Raw genomic sequence first — 27,455 nt, forward strand, 5'->3', positions numbered from 1 at the left:
GCAGAGATTAATGTGTACACCGTAAACCATGTCCCTGCCTGCTCCTTAGCCAGCTGCCTTGGTTTAGAACCTTTAGAAATATCTCTACATAAAAGCATTCTCTACTTTTGTTATTGTTTTCTAGTTCATATCACTTCTTTGGCGAACTCCAGTTAATGATATTAGTAGCAGACTTAAACATCCAAAAAAAATAAATAATAATACATGTGAGTTTAAGAAGACTGCTTTTGCAATCACTATCTTCTCGGTGTACAGTAAGTTCTGACGGCAGCAAGCCTTTGGTACAGCAACTACTCACTAGCCCTGTGGGAAGAGACAGGGCCCCTGCAGGACTTGATGCATAAAGTATCACAATCACTTCATTAATAGACTTAGTGACATGCCCTAAAAGGATGACATGTAAAGAAAGACACAACAACAATGCATTATTTCAAAATGTGTATTTAGGGTCATTCCATCAAAATTAAGCAGAATCACACTTTGAAAGCATTAATACAGCTATCTTTATCTTTTAAGGTGCATTTCATCCGGTCTTCATTTGGTCTCTGCCGCTTGAGGTGTTCTTACAAGCTTCATTCACACTGAACACTGAGGCTGGTGGGAGATGGGATCCTAACAAAATCATGTATCTTGGATACATCAGAAATTCTAAAAACCCTATGGAATCTCAAAAAAATTACTACCAGTCATGGAAAAGCATTGTCAACATAAAACTTAGGCACTCTGCACTTTGAAATAGCCACAAAAATATTACAGTAAGAATTAACACTTTTGTGATTACATCTACTCAAAGGGAATCTCAGTTAAAATCCTCACTAATTAAATAATATTTTACATTAGGGCCCATTACATCCTGTTGATTACTGAACAATGTGCAGCACTGAGTTATGGCTAAATAATGCTGAACCTACGGCCATTGCTGACCTTGGACTCACCTGCCAGGTACTCTCCTTCGTTTTCAATGTAAGATTCTGCAGAACTCAGTGAGGCGTACCCCACCCCCTCCTACTAGTTGCGCTTCCCCTACAGTTGCTTTCTGAGCTGCAGAGCTTCAGCCAATAGGAGGAGGAGACTGGGAAACTCAAGCTGAGCACTCGGATCTCCAGGTCATTTGCTCAGTTACTTTCTGTTCAAGTGCAGCACAGAGCTGGGGCAAACTGAGCTATGTGCTACTGGTATGGAGGTAAGGGAAAGGCGAACGGAACGTGTCACTCCCTCCGAACAAGGTCGAGGATGCCTAGGTGGTCTACAGCGGAGAGGGAGGGCGGCACCGCCTGCTCAGATGCTCATCGCTCTGAATAAGCTTTCCAGCGACATGAGCTAGTGTGGCTTCTGCGGAGATCAAGGCACACTTGATAAGCAGTGTGCACTTGTGAAACTCAGAAACAAAGCCTTTCCGAATGCTGGGTGGATTACAGAATCTGTGGACGGCTCCTCAGGATCAATGCTAACATATCCAGATCTAGCTAGAGACAGGGAGTTGACTATGAGTCACAGGAAGAGACTGCAGTAATTCCCAGCGGCAGAGCGTGAATAGTTCATTGTGAGGAAGTTAATTACACTGCTAATGTTTTCTGCCTTATTTGAAGAGACAAATTAGCATAAGTAAATCACGAGTTAAGATGACAAGCAAAACCTTTGTTTCCACTCATTAGAGGAACCCGCAGGAGCTGCAGTTAAGCCTCAGCGGGAATGTAGGATGTGGGTAGGAAGCAGAGGCTGCAGCTCCTGTTTCTGCAAACAGAATCAGAGCCAGTGACGACGCTGGGTTTTAGCTGAGGCAACTTTCCATCCCAATCGGAAGCCACAGAAGTCTGTAAGTCAGGATCAGGACCTGCGCTCAGGGCAGCACAGTCAAGGCCACAGCCCCCCTCTGCTGCTGTAGAATGGCGACAGCTTGCTCATGAGTAACACCTTCCAGGGTCTCCCCATTGACGGCTAAGATCTGGTCACCGCGTTTTAATCGGCCGTCCTCTGCAGCTGCTCCCTATGAACAAGAAACATGACAAAATTACTAGATATACTGCATGAACTTACTTTCAGTTATATATAAAATATAGAGTATATATGAAGCTCTAGTAAGTTTCCTTCCATATATGCAAATACTCTTTGTGGGGGCTTAAGACAGGGCTTCTTTGTGTAACAGTCATAGCTTTCCTGAACTAGCTCTTGTAGACCAGGCTGGGCTTGAACTCACAGAGATCCACCTGTCTCTGCCTCCCGAGTGCTGGGATTAAAGCCATGTCTCACCACTGCCCGGCCGCAAATATTCTATAATTGGAATAAAACATTCTAAATCCAAAACAGTGCTGTTCTGAAGACTTCAAATAAGGCATGTTCAGTTTAGTATTCAGTCTACTCTCATGACGTTCAAACTCATGTCGCAGACTGCCAGGGCTTCCAAACACTGCCAAGAAATTTTTTGTGTTGACTTGTGTCATCATCTTTACCTTCCTCCGCGCTCTCCTTCCCTTCCTTTCTCTCTTTCTTTCTTCCCTCTCTTCATTTTTTTCTTTCTATCCTTCCTTCCTGTTCTCTCTCTCTCTCTCTCTCTCTGTCTCTCTCTGTCTCTCTCTGTCTCTCTCTCTCTCTGTCTCTCTCTCTCTCTCAACAGGGTACCACCATGTAACTCTGCAGTCTAGAACTTACTATGTAGCCCAGGCTGGCCCCAGAGTCACCTGTCTCTACCTTCTGAGGCCTATTTATTTTGGCTGAGAGGACTAAGACCCCAGGTGGCTTTGACTTTAAAGTTTCTTTTTAAGACTTATTTTAAAAACTGTGTTGTGTGTGCAGGTATATGCACATGAGTGCAGGTGTCTGAGGGAGGCCAGAGGCCAGAGTCATCAGATTCTCCTGAAGCTGCAGCTCCAGGCAGTCATGAGCGGCTGATGGGGACATGGGTGCTGGGAGCCGAACTCCTCAAGATCAGCACACACTCTTAACTCTTGAGCCATCTTTCCAGCTCATGAAGTTGAAGTTTTCAACCAAACATGCACTTGACTGGCAGCACCCTAAGCGCCTGTGAGTCAGACTAACTCTCAATTTCTACATGCTTACAGCACCTATAATGTAGACATGTCACACTTCTGGAGTGTGAAGAGTCACTTCGGGCTACATTAATAATCTATCAGTCAAGGAAGAGAATTATTAAAAAGAAGTTTTGATCTATAAACCTATGCCCCACGTTTCAGGGTTTCAGAAGCCTGAGAAGAGACAGAGTCTGAGGGGAGTGTCCTATGAGAAGGCAGCACGGGGTACATTAGAGTTCCGTGTCTCTGTGTGGGAGAAACAATGTCAGGGTAATCTGAGAAAAGCTTTTCTTGGGGGGTGGGGGGATCTCTGTCAGCTTTAGGCTTACTGTTTCTTAATTTATTTTATAATTTGGATATTTTGGCCAAATTTAATGAGCAAAGTGAGAAAGAGAAAAAGGTCCAATGATCTCCAGTGCTACAGGACCAGAAATGATGGTTGGTGTTATTATTTGCACTGGAATATGCCCTCAGAATATTTGCACATTTAGTGTGTGTGCATCTGTCACAGTGCACATGTGGAGGCCAGAGGACAACTTTTGGAGTCAGCCCTTTCTTATACCATATGTGTTCTAGGATCAAACAAGCCACTAAGCTTGCAGGCAAGCACCCTTAGCAACAGAGTCATCGATAGCCCCAGGAATATTCTTCTACCAAGACTGACTACACTAAATGGGCTATGAGCCAGGCCTTAGAAAATGCTTTTCTTTCTTCTCTTAGATTCAGAAACTTTAATTTTTAGGTAGGTTTTCCTTAAAAAAAAAAAAAAAAGAAAGAAAGAAGAAAACAAAACAAAACAAAAAAAACCCTCACCTTCCGTCTGTCAATCAGTAGTGGTGTGTGCCTTTAATCCCAGCACTTGAGAGGCAGAGAGGCAGGGGGATCTACAGAGCTAATTCTAGAACAGTCAGGGCCACACAGCAACCCTGTCTCAAAAAGCAAAGCAAAACAAAACAAAATAACACATTCCTTAAAAAATATACCATAAACAAACAAAACCAAAAACCAAGCTAGGTGTGGTGGCTCATGCCTACAATCCAGGTTGGGGTAGCCTGAGCTATAAGACCTATCTCACAGGGAAACAACTCCCCCAATTAAAACCAAAAGAAAGCATTGTACAAGCACAGTCAACAGTCACACATGATGTGCACGCTGTTCCTCTGACTTGGGTGCTTCTGCAGGACGCCTTTCCGAGGGCCATTCATGAGGGCTTCCCACAGCACTTCAGCCCACTCACTGTTCCCACTGGTGACATCCCACTCCGAGTCCATGATTATTTCTTTCATTATTTTATTTCTTGGTTTTTATTTTTTGGATTTATTTATTTTTAGACAGTGTCTTACTCTGCAGCCAAAACTAGCTTCAAACTTGAAGCCGCTCTCCCAGGCCTCAGTCTTCCAAATGCTGGAATCACAGCCTGTGCCAACAGGCCTGGAGATAGTTGCTTTTAAATGCACCAGTAATACATATCAGGGTCACTTTCAGCTCTGTGTTCTGATGACACCGTCACCCACACTGCCTCTGGGAAGTACAGACTGGTGCAGTGGGCTAGCTGGCTGTTCTCTAGCTTTCTGGACCGCAGTTAGCATGGCATGGGCATCATGACATGAGTCAGTGATGTTGGGTGCATCATGGAGGCGGAGGCAGGGTGGTGGGACCCCTGCAGCCTTACACTACAGAGTGGATGCTGCCAGAAGCCAACCAACTGTAACAGCTCCTTGAGACTAATGGGCACAACTACTTGTAGTGTCACACGTGTCTTTGGAGGACAGAGTGTGTGTATCTACCTCAGGAACTCTTAGGACAGAGTGTGTGTATCTACCTCAGGAACTCTTAGGACAGAGTGTGTGTATCTACCTCAGGGACTCTCAGGCTGGGTAGCATTGTTATACTGGGAAGCTGCCTCCTCTTATTAGCTGTAGTTCATTAGATAAGTGAGTCCCATTTCTGCCTAGTGTGCCTTAACCACACTCCACCAAGAGGGACAGGTGGGTAAATCTGTGGCTATCTAGAGTCTTCCAAAAGCAAATATCCATTGACTCAAGAGCCCAGATAGTAGCCAAGAGCTGGGCAAGTAACAGCAAGCTTGTGTTAATTATCAAAATTTTCTAGGAAGATACAGGGTCTACTTTTTCTTCTATAAGAACCTTTTCTGCTGGGCAGTGGTGGCAAACATCTTTAATCCCAGCACTCGGAAGGCAGTGACAGGTGGATCTCTGTGAGTTTGAGGCCAGCCTGGTCTACAGAATAAGTTCCAGTACTGCCAGGGCTGTTACACAGAGAAACACTGTCTCAAAAAACAAAAAACAAAACAAAACAAAAAAACCAAAATAAATAAATAAATATTTAAAATATTTTTTAATTCTATGAGAATTTCATACAATATATTTTCATCAAGAACCTATATTTCTTTAGGGCTATATTTCAGCAGAAAGTCACTGGATCAACTAATGAATAAAATGATTGTAGTTTTAAAAATGAATAAAAAAATGGTAAGAAGCCAGGTGTGGCGGCATGTGCCTGAAAGCCCACACTCAGCAGGTAGGACCAGGAGGATCAAGAGCTCAGCCAGGCAGCTCAAGGCCAGCCTGGGTTACAGCATGAGTAACCAAAAGCTAAATTCATAAATAAGTAGGTGGAAGAAAAAGTTGGGATGTCTCTCCTAAGTACTTTTCACGGTCTTCAAAATTTATAATAAAATTAAATGCTAAACTACAACTCACAACGAAATTAAAGATGATTACTCTAGAAGTCATGTAGAAGCCGCAGGAGTGGTGGACACTGATCACCTAGGGCATGCTGGAGTAGCGTGGAGCTGTTGTCGTTTGTTGTTTTGTTGTCTTTATTTATGACAGGTTCTAAAGCATAGCCCAGGCTACCTTGAGAGTACAGTGATGCTTCTGTACCAGCCTCCAGAGAGCTGGGATGACAGGCCTGTGCCTATACCTCGTTTGAAAAGAGTTAATTTCCGAATCACTATGAGTCAGTATTAGACCGGTTTATCAAATACCTGGCAGAGAAACATAAGCTGGCAATCTCCAAGTGACCTGAGGATTACAGGGCTTCTACCTCGGCCCTCTGCTGCCTGACGTGTGTGTGTGTGTGTGTGTGTGTGTGTGTGTGTGTGTGTGCATGTAGTTGTATATGCTTGCCTTTGCATGTCTTTTGTGGATGCAAGAGGCTAATGCTGGCCATCTTCCTCTATCATTATCTTTAATTATCTCCACTTTTATTTTTGGAGCTAGTGTCTCTCACACCCGGAGCTCACCAATTCGGCTGCCCTGTCTGTGGCCTGCAGTGCTACCTTCTCAGCTCAGGTCTTCCTGCTTACAGAGCAGGTCCTTTACCCACTAATTCATCTCCATGGCCCATGATATTCTTTCCCCACTCCCTCCCTGTCTGTCCTGGAACTTGATCTGTAGACCAGGTTGGCATTGAATTCACAGAGATCCACTTGTCTCTGCCTCCTGAATGTGGGTGTTGTGATCAAAGGTGTGCACCACCAACACCAAGACCCTGATTTTGAATCCCTTTCAGCCTAGAATAACACATTCAAAGTCACCCTCCAGTGCGGGTGCTGCTGAAAATGCTCCTAAAATCTGTGAGTGCCAGTGTCCTCACTGAAGTACAGAGAAGACTACTTCTTGGGATCCCATTGTTGTGACACTTCCTCCCCTGGTAGGGCTTTCCTATGAGACCTAAATGAAATACCACCACCCCCACAAGCACAACCCACAGCAAACCAGTACAAAGCACTTAAAAGTCTCACTAGCTTTGATTTTAAGAGAACAGTAAAAGGAGAAAAATACCTTTGGAAATATAGTCTTGACATAAATTGGCAGGTCTCCATGTGGACTTCCATAACCCCCTACAATACTAAGCCCCAATCCTGCAGAGCCTTTCTCCAAAGTAATAATCTTAGGTGCAGGTGTTCTGAAAGCACAACGCATGCTGTTTAATTCAAGGGCAGACACTGAGAAGGAGTTCATTTTAATGGAAGCACACAGATTGGAGAGGGACTTCCACACTGCGAGCTACGAATGCCATCTTATCCAATCAGACTCTTAGGAAGCAATCTGGAAACACTGTACATTTTTCGTGCCACATCAGTTCATCACCAATGTGCTTGTGGTTTAGGGCTCTCTAATTAAAACAGTCACTACAATGGTGACACACCTTTCCCTATGCTTGGCTCTTTCTCCTCCTTTTTTACGTGGCCTGGGTTGGCCTTGAACATCTCAGCCTCTTGCCTTTGCCCTCTAAGTTCCGAGATTCTGGGCATCAGCTATTAGATCCATCTCTGCGCCAGTTATTATTAAGTCACTGGCTTTGTTTTATTCAGAAGGGATCTTGTTGTGGAGCCTAGGCTTTTCTGTGTGTGGGGTGTGTGTGTGTGTGTGTGTGTGTGTGTGGTACTGGGGATAATACCAATGGCCCTATGCCTGTTGGTCCTAGGAGCTGTATGTACCACTGGGCTACATTCCTAGCCCATTTTTATTTTATTTTTGAGACAGGGTTATGCTAAGTTAAGAAAGGTCAACATGCCTCTCAGACTGGCCTTGAGATCATGATGCTCCTGCCTCAGCCTCTTGAGCAGCTCAAATTCTAGGCATGCACAACAAGGCTTGGCTCAATTCTTTTTTTTTTTTTTTTTTTTTTTTTGCGGGGGGGGAAGGGGTTTAAGGCAGGGTTTCTCTGTGTAACCATTCTAATTGTCCTGGAACTCATTCTGTAGACCAGGCTGTCCTTGAACTCACAGAGATCTATCTGCCTCTGCCTCCCAAGTGCTGGTATTAAAGCCGTGTGCTAACACCAGCCAGCTGTTTGGCCTAATTTTTAATGTGTTATATATAATATATATACTTTAATGTGCTTGTGTACATGTGCACACCAAAGTCAGAGGACAACTTTTAGGGCTCACTTCTGTATTCTACCAGCTGGGTTCTGGGTATTGAACTCAGGGTGCTAGTATTGACAGCCAGTGCCTTTACCCATTGAATCATCTCACCAAATCCCCTTCCCCCGTTTTTAAGTGTGCTTTGAACTGTAGTTCAGGTTAATCTGGAACTCACTCTATAGCCCAGACTAGCCTTGAACTCACAGTAATCAATATTCCTTCCTCAGCCTCCTGAGTGCTGGAATCACAGGAGTGAGATCACACCCAGATAAGTTTTTAACCTTATTTTAGTTAAAAATTGAGAACTACCCTGATTTAAAATCTGGCCTATTCTGTTTAAAGAAGGTGTTGTGTGGACCGCACAGTCAGCAATGCACAGGTCATGCCAGCATGATGGAAGCCTGTAGTCCCCAGGTGAGCCCCTAACCAGTAGTGGCAGGCTAACAGCTCTTGGGAACCGATGCCCCTTTCTTGTTCAAATGCCCCTGGCACTACTCCTAGCATGGGAAGAGCCTCTCCCAGCCCATCTCGAGGAGGGTGTTCTGCGCCTCAGGAGAACTGGCCCAGTCCTTCTGTCCTTGGTTCCTACCCCACACTATTATTAGCACATCTTTTCCTCTCCCCGGCTACCTGTCCCTTCTGTCTTAGCTATCCATGTCTTCTCTACAAACTCACGCTCGTGGCTGTATAAACAGGAACTAAAATCCAGGAGAGAAGTGGAAAACCAGTGTGGAGCAAGATGGGTTTGGACAATCTGTTCCAAATGTGTGATGGAGGGTGCCGTCAGTGTGGAAGTCTTCTCTCTCTCAGGCAGCATTACGAAAGTTTAGATCACCTATGTGTGCTCAAGCCGTCTAATCTCAACTTACCCCAGGAGGCCAGCTTCTTACCCCTAAATACTAGTTTTCTTTTGATACAGGGTCTCGCATAGCCAGTGCTGGCCTTGAGCTGGCTACATAGCCAAGGGTGACCTTGAATTTCAGATCCTTTTGTTTCCACCTCCCAGTGGCTGGGATTAGAGGCTTGGAACACCAGGCTTGGTTTACATGGTACTGGGGATGAAACCAAAGCTTTATGCATGCTAGGCAAGTGCCGTACCAACTGAGCTACATCTCAGCGCTTCTTCTCACATTGTTATTTAAAGGGTAAAAACCCCAAAAAATTCTGGGGTCCCCATCCCTATCATCTGATTTCTTTTCCGTTTGAGACAGAGCTGTGCCACATAGCCCTGGCTGACCTTGAACTCAGTTATCCTGCTGCTTCTGCTTCTCAGGTGCTGGGATGTATACCACCGTTCCTACCTGGCTCAAGTAGGTACACACTCCATGCTAGCAACATGCCTTGCTTTGTGGCAGCATGCATGGCTGAGAGGCTGTCACCTGTTCCAAACTTAGCCACGCACAGGTCAGAAAACCGTGAAGGGGTATGTGAGCTCTGATTATGTTCTTCTGATTAAACCTTCCCTGAAACTTTGCCTAACAAATCGAGGTGCTCAAGGTTATTGTGTTAGAGATAGTCTCAGGGACCTGCACACGTGGGCCCATTCGCAATTTGGAGCACGTCAATTTATCTCATAAAACCTTAATATTTCTTCTTTTTATTTGTATTGTTTATAACTATGTATATGTGGTGTGTGTGTGTGTGTGTGTGTGTGTGTGTGTGTGTGTATGTGTGTCCATGTGAATGCAGATACCTGTGGAGTCCAGAAGAGGGTGTAGATTCTGTAGAGTTGGAGTTACAGGTGGCTGCAAACTGCCTGACATAGCTCTTGGGAACTGAACTCAGGTCCTCTTGAAAAATAATATGTGCTTTTAACCTCTGAGCTACATTCTCAAGCCCTGTCTTTAATATTTCTTCCTCCCTTTGCTCTCTCTCTCTTCATTTTTTATTTTTGGTTTTTCGAGAGGGTTTCTCTGTAGCTTTGGAGCCTGTCCTGGAACTAGCTTTTGTAGACCAGATTGTCCTTGAACTCACAGAGACCTGCCTGCCTCTGCCTCCCAACTGCTGAGATTAAAGGTGTGTGCCGCCACCACCTGGCATGTCTTTCTTTCTTAAAGCCATGCTCTCTCTCTTTCTCTCCCTCTCTCCCTCTCTCTCTTATGTAGCTCTGGCTGTCCTGGTACTCATTATGTAGACCAAGCTGGCCTTGAACTCACAGGGTTACCACGTTCAGTTTCGTGTGCTACTGAGAACTGAACCCAGGGCATTGTAAATGCCGGCTAAGCACTCTACCTACTGAGCCACAGCCTCATCTCTCCACCCTGACTTTGTTTTAAGGAGCTGTGGTAGCTTGAAAATGCTATTTTCGTATTTTGTCAGATTTGATGGCATGTATTATGAGGAAAAAGTATAACCAAATTAATATTCTTTCTTTAAGAGACACACCCCAAAGTGTCAATTAGGTTGATAAACTATGATCCCCTAAATAAAGCTCCTTGTGGGTGGCTGTGATCATGAGATCCTTAAAGGAACTGTCAACCAACAGCATTCACCGAGCACACATTGGACCAGGTGCTGATGGTGCTGAGGAACAGCTTCAGGCAGCAGTGCTCCAAGTGCAGCTGCTCTCTGCCTGTCTGGTCGGATAACCCTAGGGAGCATGCTAAGACCAGACGCCCAAATCTGCTGGGAACCACCTCCTTGGAGTTTCCACAAATCGTGTCTTGGAGTGTGTGTGCAGGCACCTACATAGGCAGTGGAGTTCAGGGGAGGACAGCCCCTGCTGTGTGGGACCCAGGGACTGAACTCCATGGTCAGACTTGGTGGCAAGGCCTTTACCTGAAGAGCAATCTCACCGGGCTTCTGTTGTTATTCTTAGAGCACTTCAACTATGGAAACACTGCTTTAATGAATAACCTTGCAATGACCGGCTGTCACGACACATGCCAGCAAAGGGGACAACAATATTTCACATCAGAACAAGGTTTTAGCTTAGAGAGTTAAGGAAATGTGGCTCTTTGCATCTTAGAGCAGAGCAGACCTGGGCTATAAGCCTGCAGTTTCTTAGGACAGAAGGCATAGGCTTCTGTCAAGGCAAAGAGAAGCGGTGTGAGCGCAGGCCCTACCATGGTCTCTGAAGGATCCTGGGGTGGAGCATAGCCTTGTGTGAAACGGAGAGCCCTGCACCTTGTCAGACCTTGTCTAGGTCAGGAGATCACATGCACGTCAGAAGCTGACGCTCAGGAGCCCGGCCCACTCTGCACTAGAATACTCACTCTGTGTCTTCTGGATGGCGGTCAGCAGTCGGAGAGCCTGCAGACATGATTTCAAGTTGAGTCGCTATGGCACTTATATTGGTGTCTGCCACAACCTGGGGGAAGAGGGATGACAAGGAATTTTACTGTAAACTGCAAGAATGTTGGAGAAACTATGGTTGCATTCCAATCCTCATTCAACTTAGATACAGCGCTGGACAGAAGAGGCGATTCATTTTCTCTTTCCCTCACTCCCCTTTCCCTTCCTCTTTCCCCATGGTTCTTCCTTTCTTCTCCTCCATGTCCCAACAGGGAGGTGAATTCTTAGTCTTCCTGCTGCACCTACCTACCCAGGGCTGGGATTTCAGTGTGCACCTTCATGTTGGGCTGGAGGATTTGAGTCCCTCTCATGAACTATTCCTTCATCTGACTCCCTGTGATTGCCGCCTCCCCACACCATTCTTTGTTCTTTTGTGGAACTGGGACGGAGTCCAGAGCCTCCTGGTGAGGACGTGATCACTCACCTGTGTCCCCCAGGCACTCCTTTTAAAACCTTCAATAGAACAGAACAGGCAGGGTCTTCCTAAGCTGCACAGGCTGTCTGCGGGTCGGTCCTTCCTTAGCCTCCCAGTAGTGGCTAGTGCACTAGGCCCAGCTCCAGTTATTACACTCTTTACCTTGCTGACCATGCCTTCCTCTTTCCCACACATTTTTTTTTTTTCAAGACAGGGTTTCTCGGTAGCTTTGGAGCCTGTTCTGGAACTTGCTCTTGTAGAACAGGCTGGCCTTGAATTCACAGAGATTCACCTGCCTCTGTCTCTGGAGCGCTGGGATTAAAGGCATGTACCACCACCACCTGGCCTCTTTCCCAGACTCCTGTGCAGTGAGACAGGATCAGCTCCTGAGTTCCTATCTTTTACAACTATAATGCCTCATGCTAAATTTAAATACCATCTGGTGATGATAATTCCCAAACCTCTAGCTTCAGTTCTATTGCACTTAAGTTCAAATCCACAAGATGCGTCCCCACTGAGCTCCCCAGTGTGGCGTCCATGAGGAACCCATAGCTAACATGTCTCCAGTTATCTCCAGCCTGGGTTCCTGCAGCTTTCTGCATCCCAGGTGACCATGACCTGTTCTCGTAGTTTCATGACCATCTTGGTACCATACTCGACTTCTCTGTCTCAAAGCCCAGTCTTCTTAGATGCTGAAGGCTGAGCCACAGAGTCATCTTGTGTGTGGTACGGTCTCACTGGCTGCCCGACCTCACTCTTCTGAAGCAGCTAGAACCACACTAACATGGAGCACATGACTCCAGACTCTGCCCGAAGCCATCTGCAGAGAACCAGATGCTGCAGGGCCACGAGCTGGCCTTCCTATAACCTTCAAGGTGTCCTGCCCTGTGGCAGCTCTCCTAACATTCCCCTGTGGCCAGCATACTAACCTCATTGTCCCTCCTGCTGCCCCACCCCAACCCCAGAACAGAACCCAGGGATCTGGAGGGCTGACTGTCATACTGCACAGGTCCTGAGAGTTTTCAGGCAAGAGAGAGGGAGCTTGATTTGATGCAGTTTCAGGACATACCAACAGAGGGCACACATGCCTCACTTGTGAGACAGCTGCACTGCCAGTAAAGCAGAGGAAAGGCGACAGGCCAGGGAAGGGATGGGAAGGCAGGGGAATTATCCCAGACAGAGGAAGACAGTTACACGCAAGTGCTGAGTGTCCGAGCAATACGTATAGTCATGGGAAGAACGATGACCAAATGGGGAGATGTTTAGGATAAAAGTCTACGGGGGAAAGGTCGGCTCCCTGCCAGACAGTACAAGCCTCTCCTCTTCCAGTAGCAGGCTGCATTGGCGTCACAGCGCAGAGCCCCAGAGGACACTGCCGGCTGCTAAGGCAACTGTCTTCACAAACACTTGGTTCCAGCTTCCAGCCGGAGTCTCCCTGGCCCACATGCTCCTGACTTTCCTGCTTTCTGCAGTCTTTCGGCTTACACCGAAAGTCTTTCGACTCCACCACAGGCCCAGGTGGCTTCAGGCTCAGACCCAGCACAGCACACACATTCCCTGCCAACTTGAGGTTTCCATTTGCCATCTCTCAGCTTATCAAAGTGAAAACAACCACAAATTTGGGCTGAGGATGTAGCTCAGGGGTAGAGTGCATGCCTAGCTAGTGTGAGGCCCTAGGCTCTGTTCTTAGAGTGTGCACCAACATCAACCAGGTGGCCCCACCGTATTTCCTCTCCAAACTCTTGACCCCCCCAAAACACACCCCTGTTCAGTTAACTTTTCCTTCCATTTTTCTCTTCTTAGCAAGTGACACCTCTAGCTCTCCCGTTACGAACCAACAAGGCACACTACTGAAAACTTGCCGTGGCTGGTGCCTGTCTATCTCAGACACATGCTGGGATGCTATCCATGAAGGTGCCCAGACTGTCTCCTTTGGTGCCTCCTACCATTGAATGGGTGGTTATTCACCAGAATTCCAAACCCTTCTTTTATCTGTTCACTATTCACTTGTCTTTTAATCTCTATTACACTCCCCAGGCTACATCCCAGATACTCAGTGGTAGTCCACTGCTTCAGACCTTCCAGTACTCTCCCTCTGCTCTTAGGATACAATTCTAAACCCTTCCCCCACCTTCTAGTCCCTTTTCTCCCTTATACTCCTCTAAATCTTCTAGAGTTTTCTCTCTAGGAATCTCTACACAAATCAGTTTAAATAGCAGAAGTCCTGCTCCTCCTGTCACCTCCTCTAACAACATTTTTAATTTTGCTTTTTTTCTTTAAAAAAATTACATTTAATTCAATGAGCATCGATGTTTTGCCTGCATGTGTGTCTCTGTAAGGGCATTGGGTCCCCTGGAACTGGAGTCACAGGCAGTTAAGAGTTGCCATGTGGATGTTGGGAATTGAACCGTGGTCCTCTGGAATAGTAGCCAGTGCTATTACTAACTGCTGAGCCATCTCTCCAGCGCCCACTTTCTTTATATTTGTTTATTTTGTGTGTGTGTGTGTGTTAGGTATAGGAAGAACCTGCATGTGCCATTGTGCATGGGTAGAGGTTGGAGGACAACCTGTGGGAGCCAACTCTCTCTTTCTCTATGTGGATTCTCAGGTTTGAACTCAGGTTGTTAGATCTGGAAGCAAGTGCACCTGCTGACTCATCTCACCAGCCTCCACTATGTTTATGACCCCATCTTGTTTCTTTTCCTTTCTTTTGAGTTCTCCTTAGTCTTTCTTACTTAAGTGACTCTGGACCTCAGGGACAGCAGGCTTGATTGTTAGCACCAACATAGCTCTGCATGGTCAATCCTGAGAAGAGAGCCCAAGATAATGACCAACCAGAGGACGTCCAGACCAAGACAACCCAGAGTCCTCCGGCAGGAACTCCAAGGCTCCCAGCTCCCCTTTGTTTCTCTTCTGTGACCAGAACTGCTGTAGGCAGCTGTGGTTAGGTCTTATGTAACTGTTGCTCCTGGTGTGGTCACCTTGCCTGTTTAGTGAAGCTCCTTTCCTGGTCTTTCCAGGCTCTCATCCCATCAGTTTCTGATTTTGGCAGGGAGAGGAGGTAAAACAGGGTTTCCTATGTAGTCTAGGCTTGCCTGGAACTCACAATCCTCCTGCCTCAGCCTCCTGAGTGCTGGAGTATAGGCTGGGTGTGAGCCACTAGGTTCAGGCTTTGTGGGAAAAGTAGCTGAGCCTATTCTATCGGGGTTCCTAGGAGTCAGCACTTCCGTTCCTGACTCTGTTAGAACTGAATGGTTATGGAACAGAAGGGCATAGTCAAAACAAGGGATCTCATGAGAACCAGCATTTAAAAAGAAGCTCATATTGGTCACCACAGGATGTATGGATGGGACTGTCATGTGTCTATCGGACAGAGCCAGGCCAGAAAGCTTTGAGAACACTGCCTGTTTCTTCCTTGTTTTCTTATTTTATATTTTGAAACAGGGTCTTACTATGTTGCCCTGGCTAGCCTAGAATTAACTATACAGACCAGGATGCCTTGAATGAACAGAGATCAACCTGCCTCTGCCTCCCAAATGCTGATGTTACAGGCATGTACTACCACTTACCGCCCCCTCCCGTTTTCTCTTTTGAGACTTTGTAGCCCAGGCTAACAAATTCACAACTGTCCAGCCTCAGCTTCTAGAGTGCTGGAATTACAAGCAGGAGTCACCACTGTGTCTGCTGAGACTCTTTAATCAGATGTTGGGAAGCAATCATCCGGCGTGAGGGAAAATGGAGCTAAAGAATTTACTTTCCAGACATAGCTGTGTCCCCAGTTACAGCCCAGTTACACTCATCATAAAGTTTTACCGTCTAGCTGGAAAATATAAAATCCTGCAGTTTTCCTCCCCACAACTAGCTCTAAAATTAAAAGGCTTCTTAGCCACCAGTAAATTCTAGGGAGTCACCCCGAACTCTCCTCAGGCCAAGTGGTGAATATGAAGGACAGCCTGGTCTCTTGTGGAGAGACTAGGACAGCAAATCTGCCACCTGCAGGAAGACTTTCCAGGCTAAGACAGTTGTAGCCAGAACATTTGCCTTAAGAGCTGATTGACAAGTAACTTGATAGGCAGTGGCTAAACCTAGCCTGGGGCCTGGCCTGGGAATGGGGAGGAGCTAACTCTCCAAGGCTTAGGTCAGTGGCTTACAAGTTCAACACTGAGGTGCGACCTAGGTGTCCGGCTCAGCCTTGCCTCTGAACACCAGGGACTGGGGACTATGGTCTGAGGTAAGCCTGGGGTCCTTTGCGGAAGCCGGGGAAGACCAACAGACTAACAGGAAAAATACTTTATTTTTCTTTATCAAGAGAATCTTAGACCTGTTTTTAGTTTCACTGGGTTCTGAGAACAGAGACGGGACTGGGGCAAACAAGGGAAAGGAGTGGTCCTGCCTGTAGGAAGTCACGCTGTAGGTGCCTGTGAGGGGCAATATGTCACAGGATGCTCGAAGTGGAGAGGGTGTGACACAAGGTCTCTTAATGGGACCATGGGTATTACGGTCTTTACAACTTCGGGTGTTCTAGCCTCTGCCTCCTGGCCTGGAGAGGTAGAAATGAAGGCAGTCTAAAGAGACACCTGTGTCTCTCCCTCTGTCACACCACTGAAATAAGGGACTCCATTAAAATGGGAATGTCCCTGGGAATCTTACGCTGCCAGAAGGAAAAGGTGCCTGCTAGCAGGAGGACTTGTGTTCAGGAAAGAGACGCCACACAGTTCTGACACCCTACAGGATAAGACGAAAGCCCGGACAATGAAGGTCTGTGGTGGGGAGCTGCCCTGCCCAGGCTGCTTAGATGAGTGTCACTCTAACTTGAGGACCCGAAGACAGACTGTGTGCATGGTCACTGGATCTCTTTGTCACGCTTCCCAGTGTGGACACATTCCTGTCTCCCACTTAATATGGCTCTTTTAATTGGGTTATTGAAGATGGCTTGGGGCACAGGTGTGACTTCTAGGTTCGGTAACAATCCTACCCTAGGATCTATGGTCTGGTCTTCTGTCTCATGTGGCACCCTTTCCCCTCTTTCCCCAGAGGAAAAGGACTGTTGGGAAATATGGTTGATGTCATCCTGCTTGACCACAGCCCTTCAAAACACTAACCTGGTCAAAAACAGGTACGCCCTTTAAATCTGCTTCTTTTGACGGAAGTGTGCTGTAGACGCACAGGCGGTCAGAGGGGGAGCCTGGGTGCAGGTTTCTTGGGTGACTAATACGATCATTTAGCAGAGCTGCCTTACTTATCTAGTGGTTGCGTCCTTCCAGGTTTTCACCAGCCCTCTAATGGAAATCTTCTGCACCCCGTCCAGGTGTAACTATTATTAAACTCTTAGTAATTACAGGCCTGAGGCACTGCAGCCCAGGGGCCTGAAGCAAGAGTCCCAACTTCTCCAAGGAGAAAGAGGTCAAGAAGAGAAATATGTGACCTGCCCACCCAAAATTACCAACAGGAAAGAAGAGGTGGAGACACCTATCCTTTCAAGGAGAGGCGACCCATTCAGAGAAGGCAAGGAGAACAGCAGCCATGGAAGCGGAAAAGACCCACCTACTGGAGGAAGCGGGACCAGAGACCTGGGAAGCTACCCAAAGGAAGGAAGCAGAGGGGAAGATGCCGCCACCCAAGGAAGGCGAGTTGCGGGACCGGGAGACTACCGAGGAACCTCCGTTCCCTAGGTTCCCCGCGTGGTTGGAAGATGAGCCAATCACGGTGTTCCCCCCTCCCACTGCTCCTCCCTGTCAGTCTGTGTTCCCTCCCCCCACCGCACTCACCCCGCACTCCGTTTTTCCCCCTCCGACTGCTCTTTTAGGTCATTCTGTGTTCCCCCCTCCCACCGCACTCACGGCTCACTCTGCGTTTCCCCCTCCAAAAGCCCTGTTCCTTCACTGCGGTTCCCCTTCCAATGGAGTTTCTCTTTCAACTTGTAACTCCTTCAGTTCCTTTGCCAGTGTTCACCTCTCCAGCCATTCTCCTTGAGGAGGGGTTAGTTCATCAGACACACTGGCTTGTGCTGCAGCGACCTGGGCGCTAAAGACTTAAAAGTAAAGCCGAGTTCAACTACAGTATTATGTTCGGCAGTTGGTCACTCTATGTTTAAATAAACTTTCTAGTTGAGTCATTTGTGTATGGTTTTATTGCATGGACCACAAGATGGGTAGCTCTCCTTTAAAAACAGGTTTATGGCCCTGGCGGTGTGGTACAGGCCTTTAATCCCAGCACTCCAGAGCAGCAGGATCTCTGTGAGTTAGAGGCCAGCTGGTTTACAACATGAGTTCCCGGATAGGAATGGCTACACAGAAAACCCTGTCTCAAAAAAAAAAAAAACAAAAAAACAAAAAAAAAAACAAAAAAAAAAAACAAAAAAAAAACAAAACCCAAACCAAACCAAAGCAAAACAACAACAACAAAAGGTTTGGGGATTACATCTTGGAGAATTGAGAAGTCAAAACAGTTCCTGGGAACGTAGGCCAGTGCCTTTCCTGAGCATCGATCCTGCAAGGGGACACTATTAGCCCTTAGATTCGTCAGGGCCAGATATTTCTGGTCTACGATGTAAAACTCAGCATCCATACCCAACCTGCACCCAAGATCCAGAGGTATAGATGTAGAGAGTACACACAGTGGGCATCCTAAGAACAACAAAAGCCCAGCACTAGCCTGGTAGAACTGCCAAGTAGCAGAAGTGTTTATCTAGAACTCACTGACATGACTTTCTTGACATACTAAGTTTTAGGCTTCTTAAAAAATAAAAATCTAAGGGTTTAAAGTGTAGGACACGAGAGGGGCAAACTGGCTGCTGGACACAGTGCCCTCTAGTAGCCCCCAATGTCACCTGGGATACTATGAAGATTTCTCCGAGGTTTTTTTTAAGTTTTATTTTTCTAGTACCAGGAATTAAAACCAGGGCCCCGTGGCTCGTGTTTGCTAGGCAGGAATTCCAAGCTGCACCTAGGCCAATCTCTTGTGATATCAAAAGGCATTTTGTCCATCTCGGACCTCACACCTAAGATATTATAATGGGAGTGAGACTATCCAGCACTGTCCCTGTGCCTCACTTAGTCCTCAGCATCTCTGTGAGGGAGGGGGTGATGTGCGCGGCAGGGGAAAGCTGCAGGACAGCAGGCACTGCTCACTGCACTCAGCCTACAGGGCCCACAGCTCTTTGTCTTTTCCTCTTCTTCAGGAACCCCAATGTCACTTATCCCTCGACCCCTGCACAGCGTTCCCTGCGGAGCTTTACCACCATCTCATGTGCAGGGCACACCCTCTATCCAGGAGCTCTGGGACACTGGAAAATAGTGGTTTGACTGGGCAGTCAAGGTTAAGAATTCACAAGTCAGCTGAAATGGTGGCTTATGCCTGTATTCCTGAAATTTGAGAAAAAATGAAACTTCTGCCCTGGTAATGCTGAAGCATGCATGGACAGCCCATATATGGTGGTTCTGTTGAACTTGTCTGTATTGAGTTTCATGGTCTAAGTTGATGAGGACGACTGACCAGGCCTCTTCCTCAGGAGGGCACCACATCTCATTACAGATGGTTGTGAGCCACCATGTGGTTGCTGGGAATTGGACTTAGGACCTTTGGAAGAGCAGGCAGTGCTCTTAACTGCTGAGCCATCTCTCCAGAGCCTGCCTTTATTCCTAGCACTTGGAAAAATGAGACAGGATTGTTGTGGGTTCAAGACCAGCTTGGGATATCTGCTGAATTTTAAGTTAGCCGGAACTACAGGCTATTTAGCCTAGGTAAAACCTTGTCTCAATTCCCTCAAAATAAATAGATAGATAGATAGATAGCAAAGAATTCACAAACCATTCCTTTAACTATACTCATATGTCTTGGCTGCTTGTTTGGTGGTACTCTAGAAGAATCTGCCAAATTCCTGACCTTAGGTGAGCTTACTTTGCACTAAAGTAACAACTGCACCCCTCATCCACACACTCACTCTCCCCTCCCCCACTGCATCCACTCATCTGAGCATTTACTCTCCCCTCTCCCTTCCACCCACTTTCCCTCCCAATCTAGGACTTTTCATGTACTGCACCCTCATACCCAAGTTCATGTCCTTCAACTTGATCAATCTGCTTAGCGACCCATTCAATGTGAGCAACATCTCTTAGGTAGCCCTAGGTGACCTTAAATTTGTAATCTTCCTGCATGTACCTCTCTGGCGATGAAATTTATCATCCATTAGAATTTATTCTTGATTTATTTATTGTGCGGGCGTCATATATGCTATGGTGTGTGTACGGAGGCTGAGGACAGCCTGTGGGAGTCAGTTCTCTCCTTCCACCATATGTGTCCTGAAAACCAAACTCAGCTTAGCAACTGTCTTTATCCCATGAGCCATCTTGCAAGCCCAAAATTTGTCAGCTTGGTGATGGCTACTGATTTTATGGTCCAACAGATGAAAATTAAATATGTCAGATTATTTTGCTTAACATATATATGTTCATATATTTATGTACCTAAATGTATGCATATATGTATATGTAGCAGTTTTTAGGATCAAACCTAGGGCCTTGCCCATGTTAGTCAAGGACTCTACACACTGAGTTACACTTCTTCCTTCCCTTCCTTCTTTCCTTCCCCTTCTGCTCCTCTCTCTCCTGAGTGCTGGTTAAAGGTGCGCACTACCCCATGCTCTGCTCTGCTCCTCTCTCTCCTGAGTGCTGGTTAAAGGTGCGCACTACCCCACGCTCTGCTCTGCTCTGCTCTGTTCTTTTCCCGGTCTTCGTCTTCTTCGTCTTCATCGTCTTCTGTTTTAGGGCTCGCTACATAGCTCTAACTACCTTCAGACTCAAATTCCTGTTTTAGCCTCTCAAGTTCTAGGATTCTAGGAGTGCTGGGCATTTTATGCCTTTAACACATACTCCGTAGTCCTAATATTTTCTAGGACCTTAAAGGCCAGCCAGGCATCGCCAGCTCATGTCTTTAATCCCAGCACTCAGGAGGTGAAGTAGGCAGAGGCTAGCTAGGACTACATAGTGAGAGCCTATCTTAAAAGACTGAAACAAAACCAAACAAAAACAAAACAAAAAAACAAAGCCCAATCAATTAAAATCTTTCCCCCATGTATGTTACTTAATTTTAAAAGCCCAAATTGGGCCAAGTATGGTTGCACAGGCCTTTAATCTTGGCACTCAGGAGGCAGAAGCAGAAGGATCTCTGTGAGTTCAAGGCCAGGACTACATAGACCAGGACACACCCCCTGCCCCAAAACAGTCAAAATCGGGTTCAGTGGATAAAGGTGCTTGCCACCAAGTCTGATAACCTGAATTTGATTCCTAGGACCTACACAGTGAAAAGAGAAAACTGACTGCTACAAGCAGTCCTCTGACCACCACACATGCACATACACACATACAAAAATAAATAAATGATGTAATAAAGTCAGAATCACCCACTAGAACTTAATGAGAGAGCCTCATGTCTCTGATTTGACTACTTTCAACTCTTTAGTAGTTGCTTTCAGTATTAGCTTCCTTATTCCTAAATAACTCATTTTACTTCTATTTGTTGATTTAATCAAATTATTCAATTGGCATTTTGAAATAAGGTAGATAGACTACGTAGCCTAGGTTGGCCTTGAACTCACTCCGTTAGCCCAGGTTTTTAGCCCTGGTTTTGATGCCTGCCTCAGCCTCCTGAACATGACACCACTCCTGGCTGACAAGCTTTGAAAATATCTGATCATATCCTTGTGTGGACGACAAAAGCTTTAGCTCATCTGATCCTTCCGCTGAAATGTCATGGCCACCCACAAGCTTCCCATTTCCTGCACCAGGATCTTTGGCTATAATTGTTTAATAGTGTAACAGAAGGCTCAGGCTGCCCCTGCTGAAAGCAGGGGCTTAACGAGGGCCTGTAGCAGTGGAGAGGAACCGTGGCAGGCTTGTCATCTCAGCTTCCCGTTCCACCGTCTCCTTTGCTACCTTCAACTTTGGGTCAGATTCCTGTTCAACTCTGTACAGCAGACATGTTAATCATTTAAGGATGTTCCTCTTGCAGCCTCCCCTTTCAAGGCTGAAGGCACCAGATAAGAGTAGCAAAGGTACTTTCAAGACTTGCAGGGGACATCATAATCAACACATCATCGGCCACCAGTCTTTACAACTTCCTATCCCAGAGTGGTGCCTTTAAGTCTGTAGTCTTTGCTCTAAATATGAAGTTGTCCTAACAAACTCCATCTTACCCTTCTGATTCCTTTCTTTGTGTCATTCTCCCCCTGGATTCCAGGACCGTAAGTTTAATAGACAAACATCCTGTGAAGTAGATCCAAACTGCCCCCAGCAGTGGTGACTTCCTTGTCCAGATAAGACTGTATGGCCAGTCCTAGGACAATGATCAACCAGAGCGACCCGACCATGACTGAGCTATGCAACCCCCCCTTGATTTTTGTCTTATACCCTCCACGGTGGTGGGGGTGGGGTAACCTCCAGTGTGGGCAGACTACAAACAAGTTCCCTCCTAGCATTCACCATCACTTCTCTCTTTTCAACAAGTGGGGGCCCCAGAACCAGGTTTCCTTGTTTTAGATCATTAGATTAGAGATTGAAGGTAGCCTGGGCTATAGGACAAGAACTTGTCCTATATTCACAACAATAACAAAATGAAGGCAAAACAGTCCTGAAAGTCATACTTAAAATGCTATTATTTTTTCAAGATGCCATTTTTCTGTATGTATCCCTGTCTGTCCTGGAATTTGCTCTGTAGACCAAGCTGGCCTTGAACTCATAGAGATCCACTTTCCTCTGCCTCCCAAGTGCTGGGATTCGCCTTGGTCTAAATGATATTCTTACTGAGTCCACTACTTTCTATGCTTTAACACTTCCTTGATTGCGGTGTGAATTTATTCTCCAGAGTACATAGTTAGCACAGTTTCTTTTTATTAGATCACCTTTACATTTTCTAATTCACCTCAAACTTCCAGAATAGTTACATATATGGAATACTTAGTTACTCTTTTTCACTATTTTAATTTTATTATTATTATTTTACTGTGTGTAAATCAGAAGACAACATTGGCGAGTGTTCTCTCCTTCCACTATGGGACCAGGGATGGAACTTGTGTCATCAGGCTTGTGTGGCAAGTGCTGAACCCACGGAGCCACCTCTGCCTGTTTTAGTTCAGAGGTCTTATTTCTATGTGCTGCTGTTCCAAGATTGCTTGCTCTCTGTGCCACTGCCAGACTGCAATGTGTCCAGCACTTTGCTGGCTGCTGTCGTACTTTGTTCATTTGTTGGAGTACACCTTAAAGTAATTCTCTCAGAAGACTGGTTTCAAAAAAGCCAGTGCCATTCAAATGCCTTGCTCTTTTATAGCTAGCAAGTACTTTTCTCTTAAAAAATGTAAAGCCTAGGTAGGTATTATTCTTCTATTATTTAATATGTGCACTGATTAATATTTTTCTTTTCTCTCAGCTCTGTGTTTCTGTTTATACTGTCTATTTGTTGGACATTAGATTTCCTGGCTTGCTCTCCCTTCACTCATGGATTCACTATGGACTGAACCCAGGGCAAGCACTCTCCAGCTGAGTCACATCTCCAACTTTCTCTATGCTATCCTAATAACTCATTTGCCACTGGGGTCTCTTAGGTCAGTTCTACAAGACCTGAAGAATGCCCGTGAAGGGCGACCCAAAGAACTATTTTGTATACAATCTCTTAATTACTGTCTCTTGGAGCTAAACACTTTTTTCTGATCTCCAAACTTGTTCCTAGGCTCTGTGATCCCTCTCTTCCATTTTGATTCACTTACCCAACCATTGTTTAATACGTGCAATATGTCAGGCAATGGTGTTAACACGGAGAAGTTCAAGTGGCTTTTAAGTCTGTCCTCATTTCCAACACTGAGCATGTACGGCATACTTCCTGGCTAAGAGGCTGCTCGGCCTCCCCACACCAGTGTCCCTAAAAGCACAATGCCATCAAGGGCACATTATCCTGAACAAAAGAGAGTGAGACACTAAGATCAGAAGTTCAAGACTAGCCTTAGCTTCATAGTGAGGTCAGTCTGGGTTATCTGTTTAATTAATGCTGCCTCGACCACCCATCTACCAAAGCAATCTCCACAAGTTCTGATCACGATAGAAATGCCTGACATGCTCCCTTACTTCTTCTTATGTCCTCAAAGAAAGGCAGAAAATTAGAATTTTTTTTCCTAGTGGACTGACAAAGTGGCTCAGTGGTTAAGAGTGCTTGTTGCTCTTGCAGAGAATCCGACTTTGTTTCCTATCATCTATATCAGGAGGGTCACAACTGCATGCATCTCCAGCTCCAAGGAACCCAATGCCCACTCTGGCATTCATGGCGCTTGCACACACGTGGCATTTATTCACACCGACACAAAGACAAAACACAAGTGCACACACACTTATACATAAAAAAGAGAAATCTTAAAACAAAAAAACCTGTCTTTTTTTCTAGCTATTTTTAACTATTAAGAATAGTTTCATAGTCATTTCATATGCAAAAAAAACCCCAAGTAGGACAAATTCTCAAATTACAAGAAACAAATAAAACTAGGAACATTTAAAAACACTTCCATAAGCCTAGTCAACCTCAGTTGCTCAGTCTGGAACTGTCAATAAGCATCCACCAACCTTCAGAGGCAGTGACATCCACTCCTTCTTATACTTAGAGATAACAAGCTTCAGGAAGGGTTAGCTGCCTCTTGGTTCTCCACTCTGTAGTCTGCTAATCCAGGATGTAATGTTTCCTGAGCCAACAACCTTTGCTGATGGCATTGCATAAGAAACCCACTGCAGCTCTTTCCATGGGCTGCAGAGATGACTCAGTCTGCAAACAGCTTGCCTCTCAGGCATGAAGACCTGAGTTGACTCTCTGGCATCCACAAGTAGGGTGTGTGCATATCATCCCCATGCTGGAGAGGTGGAGACAGGCTAGGGCTTGCGGAAGGTGGAATTTGACTAAGGAACAACCTTTGGCCTGCAGACATGCTTACACAAACCACACGTGCACATGTCTTTTTTCCATATCACCAGGCACAATTACCTGGCCTTGTCTACTTCCCTGCCAGCGGTCTATCTGATAATAAAAATAATTGTCTAGTGATGAGTCAGCTGCCATACAATTCTGTTGCACATTGTTTTAATTCAAATAAATGTCATGTGACTGGAAGGCACTTGAGAGGGGACCTTGCTAATCTGTGTGTCTGCTACAGCTGCAGTCATGCAAGCTCCATATTTAGTGTGAATACCTCAATTGTGAACTCCTCAGAGGGCCCACTGATATGTTCAGAGCACAGATAAGAAAATGAAAATAGCAAGTAACACGATTTGTAAGAGAGAACACCTCGAAATATAGTGTCACCTTTAAAACACAGAAACGGAAAAAAAAGGACGTCTTTCACTAAGAGGCTCTTAACAGCATTACAGTAAGCCACGGTGACACATTCACAGTCCTGTAATCCCTGCACTGTGGAGGCTCAAGCAGAAGGATCCCGGAATAGCCAAGGATACACTGAGAGACCTTGCCCAAAACAAAACCCAACCAAACAAAAGCAGCTCCCTGTCAGAGTGGGCAGAGCAATCACTATTCACCCACAGTTTTCATCTGAAATCACTTAAAAGTATATTTGCAACTTTATAAAAATATTTAAATACAATTTTTTTAAAAATTAAATTTTCTCATTTTACTTGTATGGTGGGCATTTTGTCTGTGTGTATGTCTGTATACCAAGTATATGCAATGCCCAAAGGAGGCCAGAAGAGGGCATCAGATGCCCCTGGAACTAGAGTTACAGAGGGCAGTGAACCATGTGGGTGCTGGGAATCAAATCCAGCTCCTTTAGAAGAGCAGCCAATGCTCTTAGCTGAGGGGCCATCTCCCCAGGCCCTTTATAAGAAACTACGCTGACAGAAGCAATTTTACTAGAATGAAGAGTTACCTTTGGGGACTCTGTTCTTGTGAGACTCAAGACTAACTTTGAACTACTGATCCTCCTGCCGCAGTGTCCTGAGATGTGGGACCATAGATATGGTCACCAAACTAAGCTTCTAAAAGCTAAGTTTTTGTTGGCTTGGTTTTTTTGAGACAGGGTCTCAAGTGGCTCAGGGTTGGCTTTGAACTCAGGTTGTAGCCAAAGGAGGCCTTGAACTCTGGATCCTCCTGGCCAGCTCCCATTACTGAGAGGTGCCATGCCTGGCGAGGTAATTTTAAATTTCAGTTAATGTTATACTTTTATACTGTGTCTTTTGGGTGTGTGTGGAGGAGTGCTGGAACTCAACCCAGGGCTCTGTGCATGCTATGCAAAGTCTACCACGAGCTACATCTTAGACCAAGCGTGTGCCATGTGCCCTTGTGAAGAAGGTGGAGCTGTTGGATGCATTTAGTCAGCGTGTAAGAATACCAGTAATACAACATACTAAGAGAAAACCCCTTTTCCTTATTCATGTTCCTACTGAGGCTCTCCTCTCTCATGTCTCCTGTAACTAGCAGTTGCAGCTAAAGAGGTGTGCTTGTAACAAGTGACAAGGGTCAGTAGAACTAGAAGATTGGACAAGCAAGCCAAGCTAAGCTCCTGTAGCAAGAGCATGAGTGACTATGACCAGCAATTTCCACCCTGCGTGAGGACGCCAGGCAGCCGATGAGAAGCAGGCCAAAGCTGCCCACATACTGTTCTAGTTGGCATTCAGCAGACACTTAAGGACCCAAATAATATTTGGCCTTTTGTTTGAAACCACAGTGTTTCAGGACCCCATCATGTGTACTGAGAGCTCTTTACCTTGATAACTGCTCTGGCACTTTGAACCTAGACCACTGAGCTCTTGGGGCTGAGAACCACAAATCACTTCTCTCCAATGTCAGGATCCTTCCATTCAATCTTCTGATTCTAACTAAGGCTAGGATTATCTGAGGGCTGGCTGGGAGTTTTATTCTTTTTACCTATAAATTATCTTATACTACCTCTTCGGAAGGATGGTGATTATAATCCTTCATTTATGGGCCACTCATTAATGGAAGTCACTGCCAATGTGAGCCTCTCAAGTCTCTGCATGGCACCAGTCTCAGAGACACGTGGAGGCTCAGACAGGGGCTGGGGAAACTAACAACACATTTTGCTTTTACTTCCTCCTCTATTTCCCTGTGTCTCTGGACAATACTCATAGGGCCACAGCTGATTGATAATTGTCTGCCTTAATTGGTGACTACTATGTGGCAACAGTTGCAGAGTGCTGGCAACCATTCAAGGCATAGGGGAAAGCACTGTATTTTTCTCTGCATTTAAAGGAATAGGAAACAGTGTTTAGGCTGCCCAGTGACAGTCCTTGGATGTAAGAAAGGAAATCATTTCCTATTCCTTGCAAACTTCAATTTACAAAAGAATGCTGGAAACTAGAAGCCTTGCTGATTTATCACACGAAGCGGAGAGTAATTTTCCTCCCCTTGTTACACTTTCATATAATCCTGCTCATGCCTGTATGGGTGACAGTAAAGAATTTCTGAATAAAAATAATTCTCGCTTTCAGCCTTCATAATTGACATCAGCAAGCACCCCGCTGGGTGGTGATGCCTACTGCCAGACACTGCTCCGTTTTTGCTGCTGCCACTTATCTGCCCGTCCCAGCTGGCTCTCCACTGATCGCAATACCTGCAGGATAATGCGCCCGAAGGCATTCTTCAGTAGATTAACAGCATCCGTGTGAGACAGTCCATCCAGAGGTTGCCCATTAATGCTCACAATCCGATCTCCCACCTAGAAGGACAAAAGGGGGGAGAAAATCACTATCATTAGGAAAAATTAAATTTGAGAAGAATGCCTAAAACTCTTTGTGAGTTGTATTTCCCATCTGCCTTG

General features: G+C 45.7%; 1 protein-coding gene and 1 long non-coding RNA gene across 7 annotated transcripts in view; one reads left to right on the plus strand and one right to left on the minus strand.

Annotated features, from left to right (window-relative positions):
* Positions 1–425: 425 nt before the first annotated feature.
* Patj (PATJ crumbs cell polarity complex component) overlaps positions 426–27,455 on the minus strand; it is a 317,812-nt gene continuing 290,782 nt past the window's right edge. For 3 of the 6 annotated variants that reach the window (XM_085686287.2, XM_085686288.2, XM_085686289.2), the window contains 3 exons: positions 27,249–27,353; positions 11,142–11,236; positions 6,713–6,962 (listed from right to left, as the gene is read on the minus strand). In XM_085686287.2, coding sequence (XP_085542413.2) covers positions 6,728–6,962; positions 11,142–11,236; positions 27,249–27,353 — 435 coding nt within the window. In that variant the 3' untranslated portion in view covers positions 6,713–6,727. Of the gene's footprint in view, positions 1,988–6,712; positions 6,963–11,141; positions 11,237–27,248; positions 27,354–27,455 lie in introns of those variants that run through there. The other 3 variants (XM_085686293.2, XM_085686290.2, XM_085686292.2) reach the window with 2 other exon arrangements.
* On the plus strand, positions 15,753–17,750 carry LOC146895104 (uncharacterized). Its single transcript, XR_015000857.2, has 3 exons — positions 15,753–15,866; positions 16,670–16,751; positions 17,085–17,750. It is a non-coding gene; the product is annotated as an uncharacterized LOC146895104 (long non-coding RNA).

This window comes from Myodes glareolus, chromosome 3, assembly GCF_982192425.1.
Source record: "Myodes glareolus chromosome 3, mMyoGla1.1, whole genome shotgun sequence".
Taxonomy (NCBI): Eukaryota; Metazoa; Chordata; class Mammalia; order Rodentia; family Cricetidae; genus Myodes; species Myodes glareolus.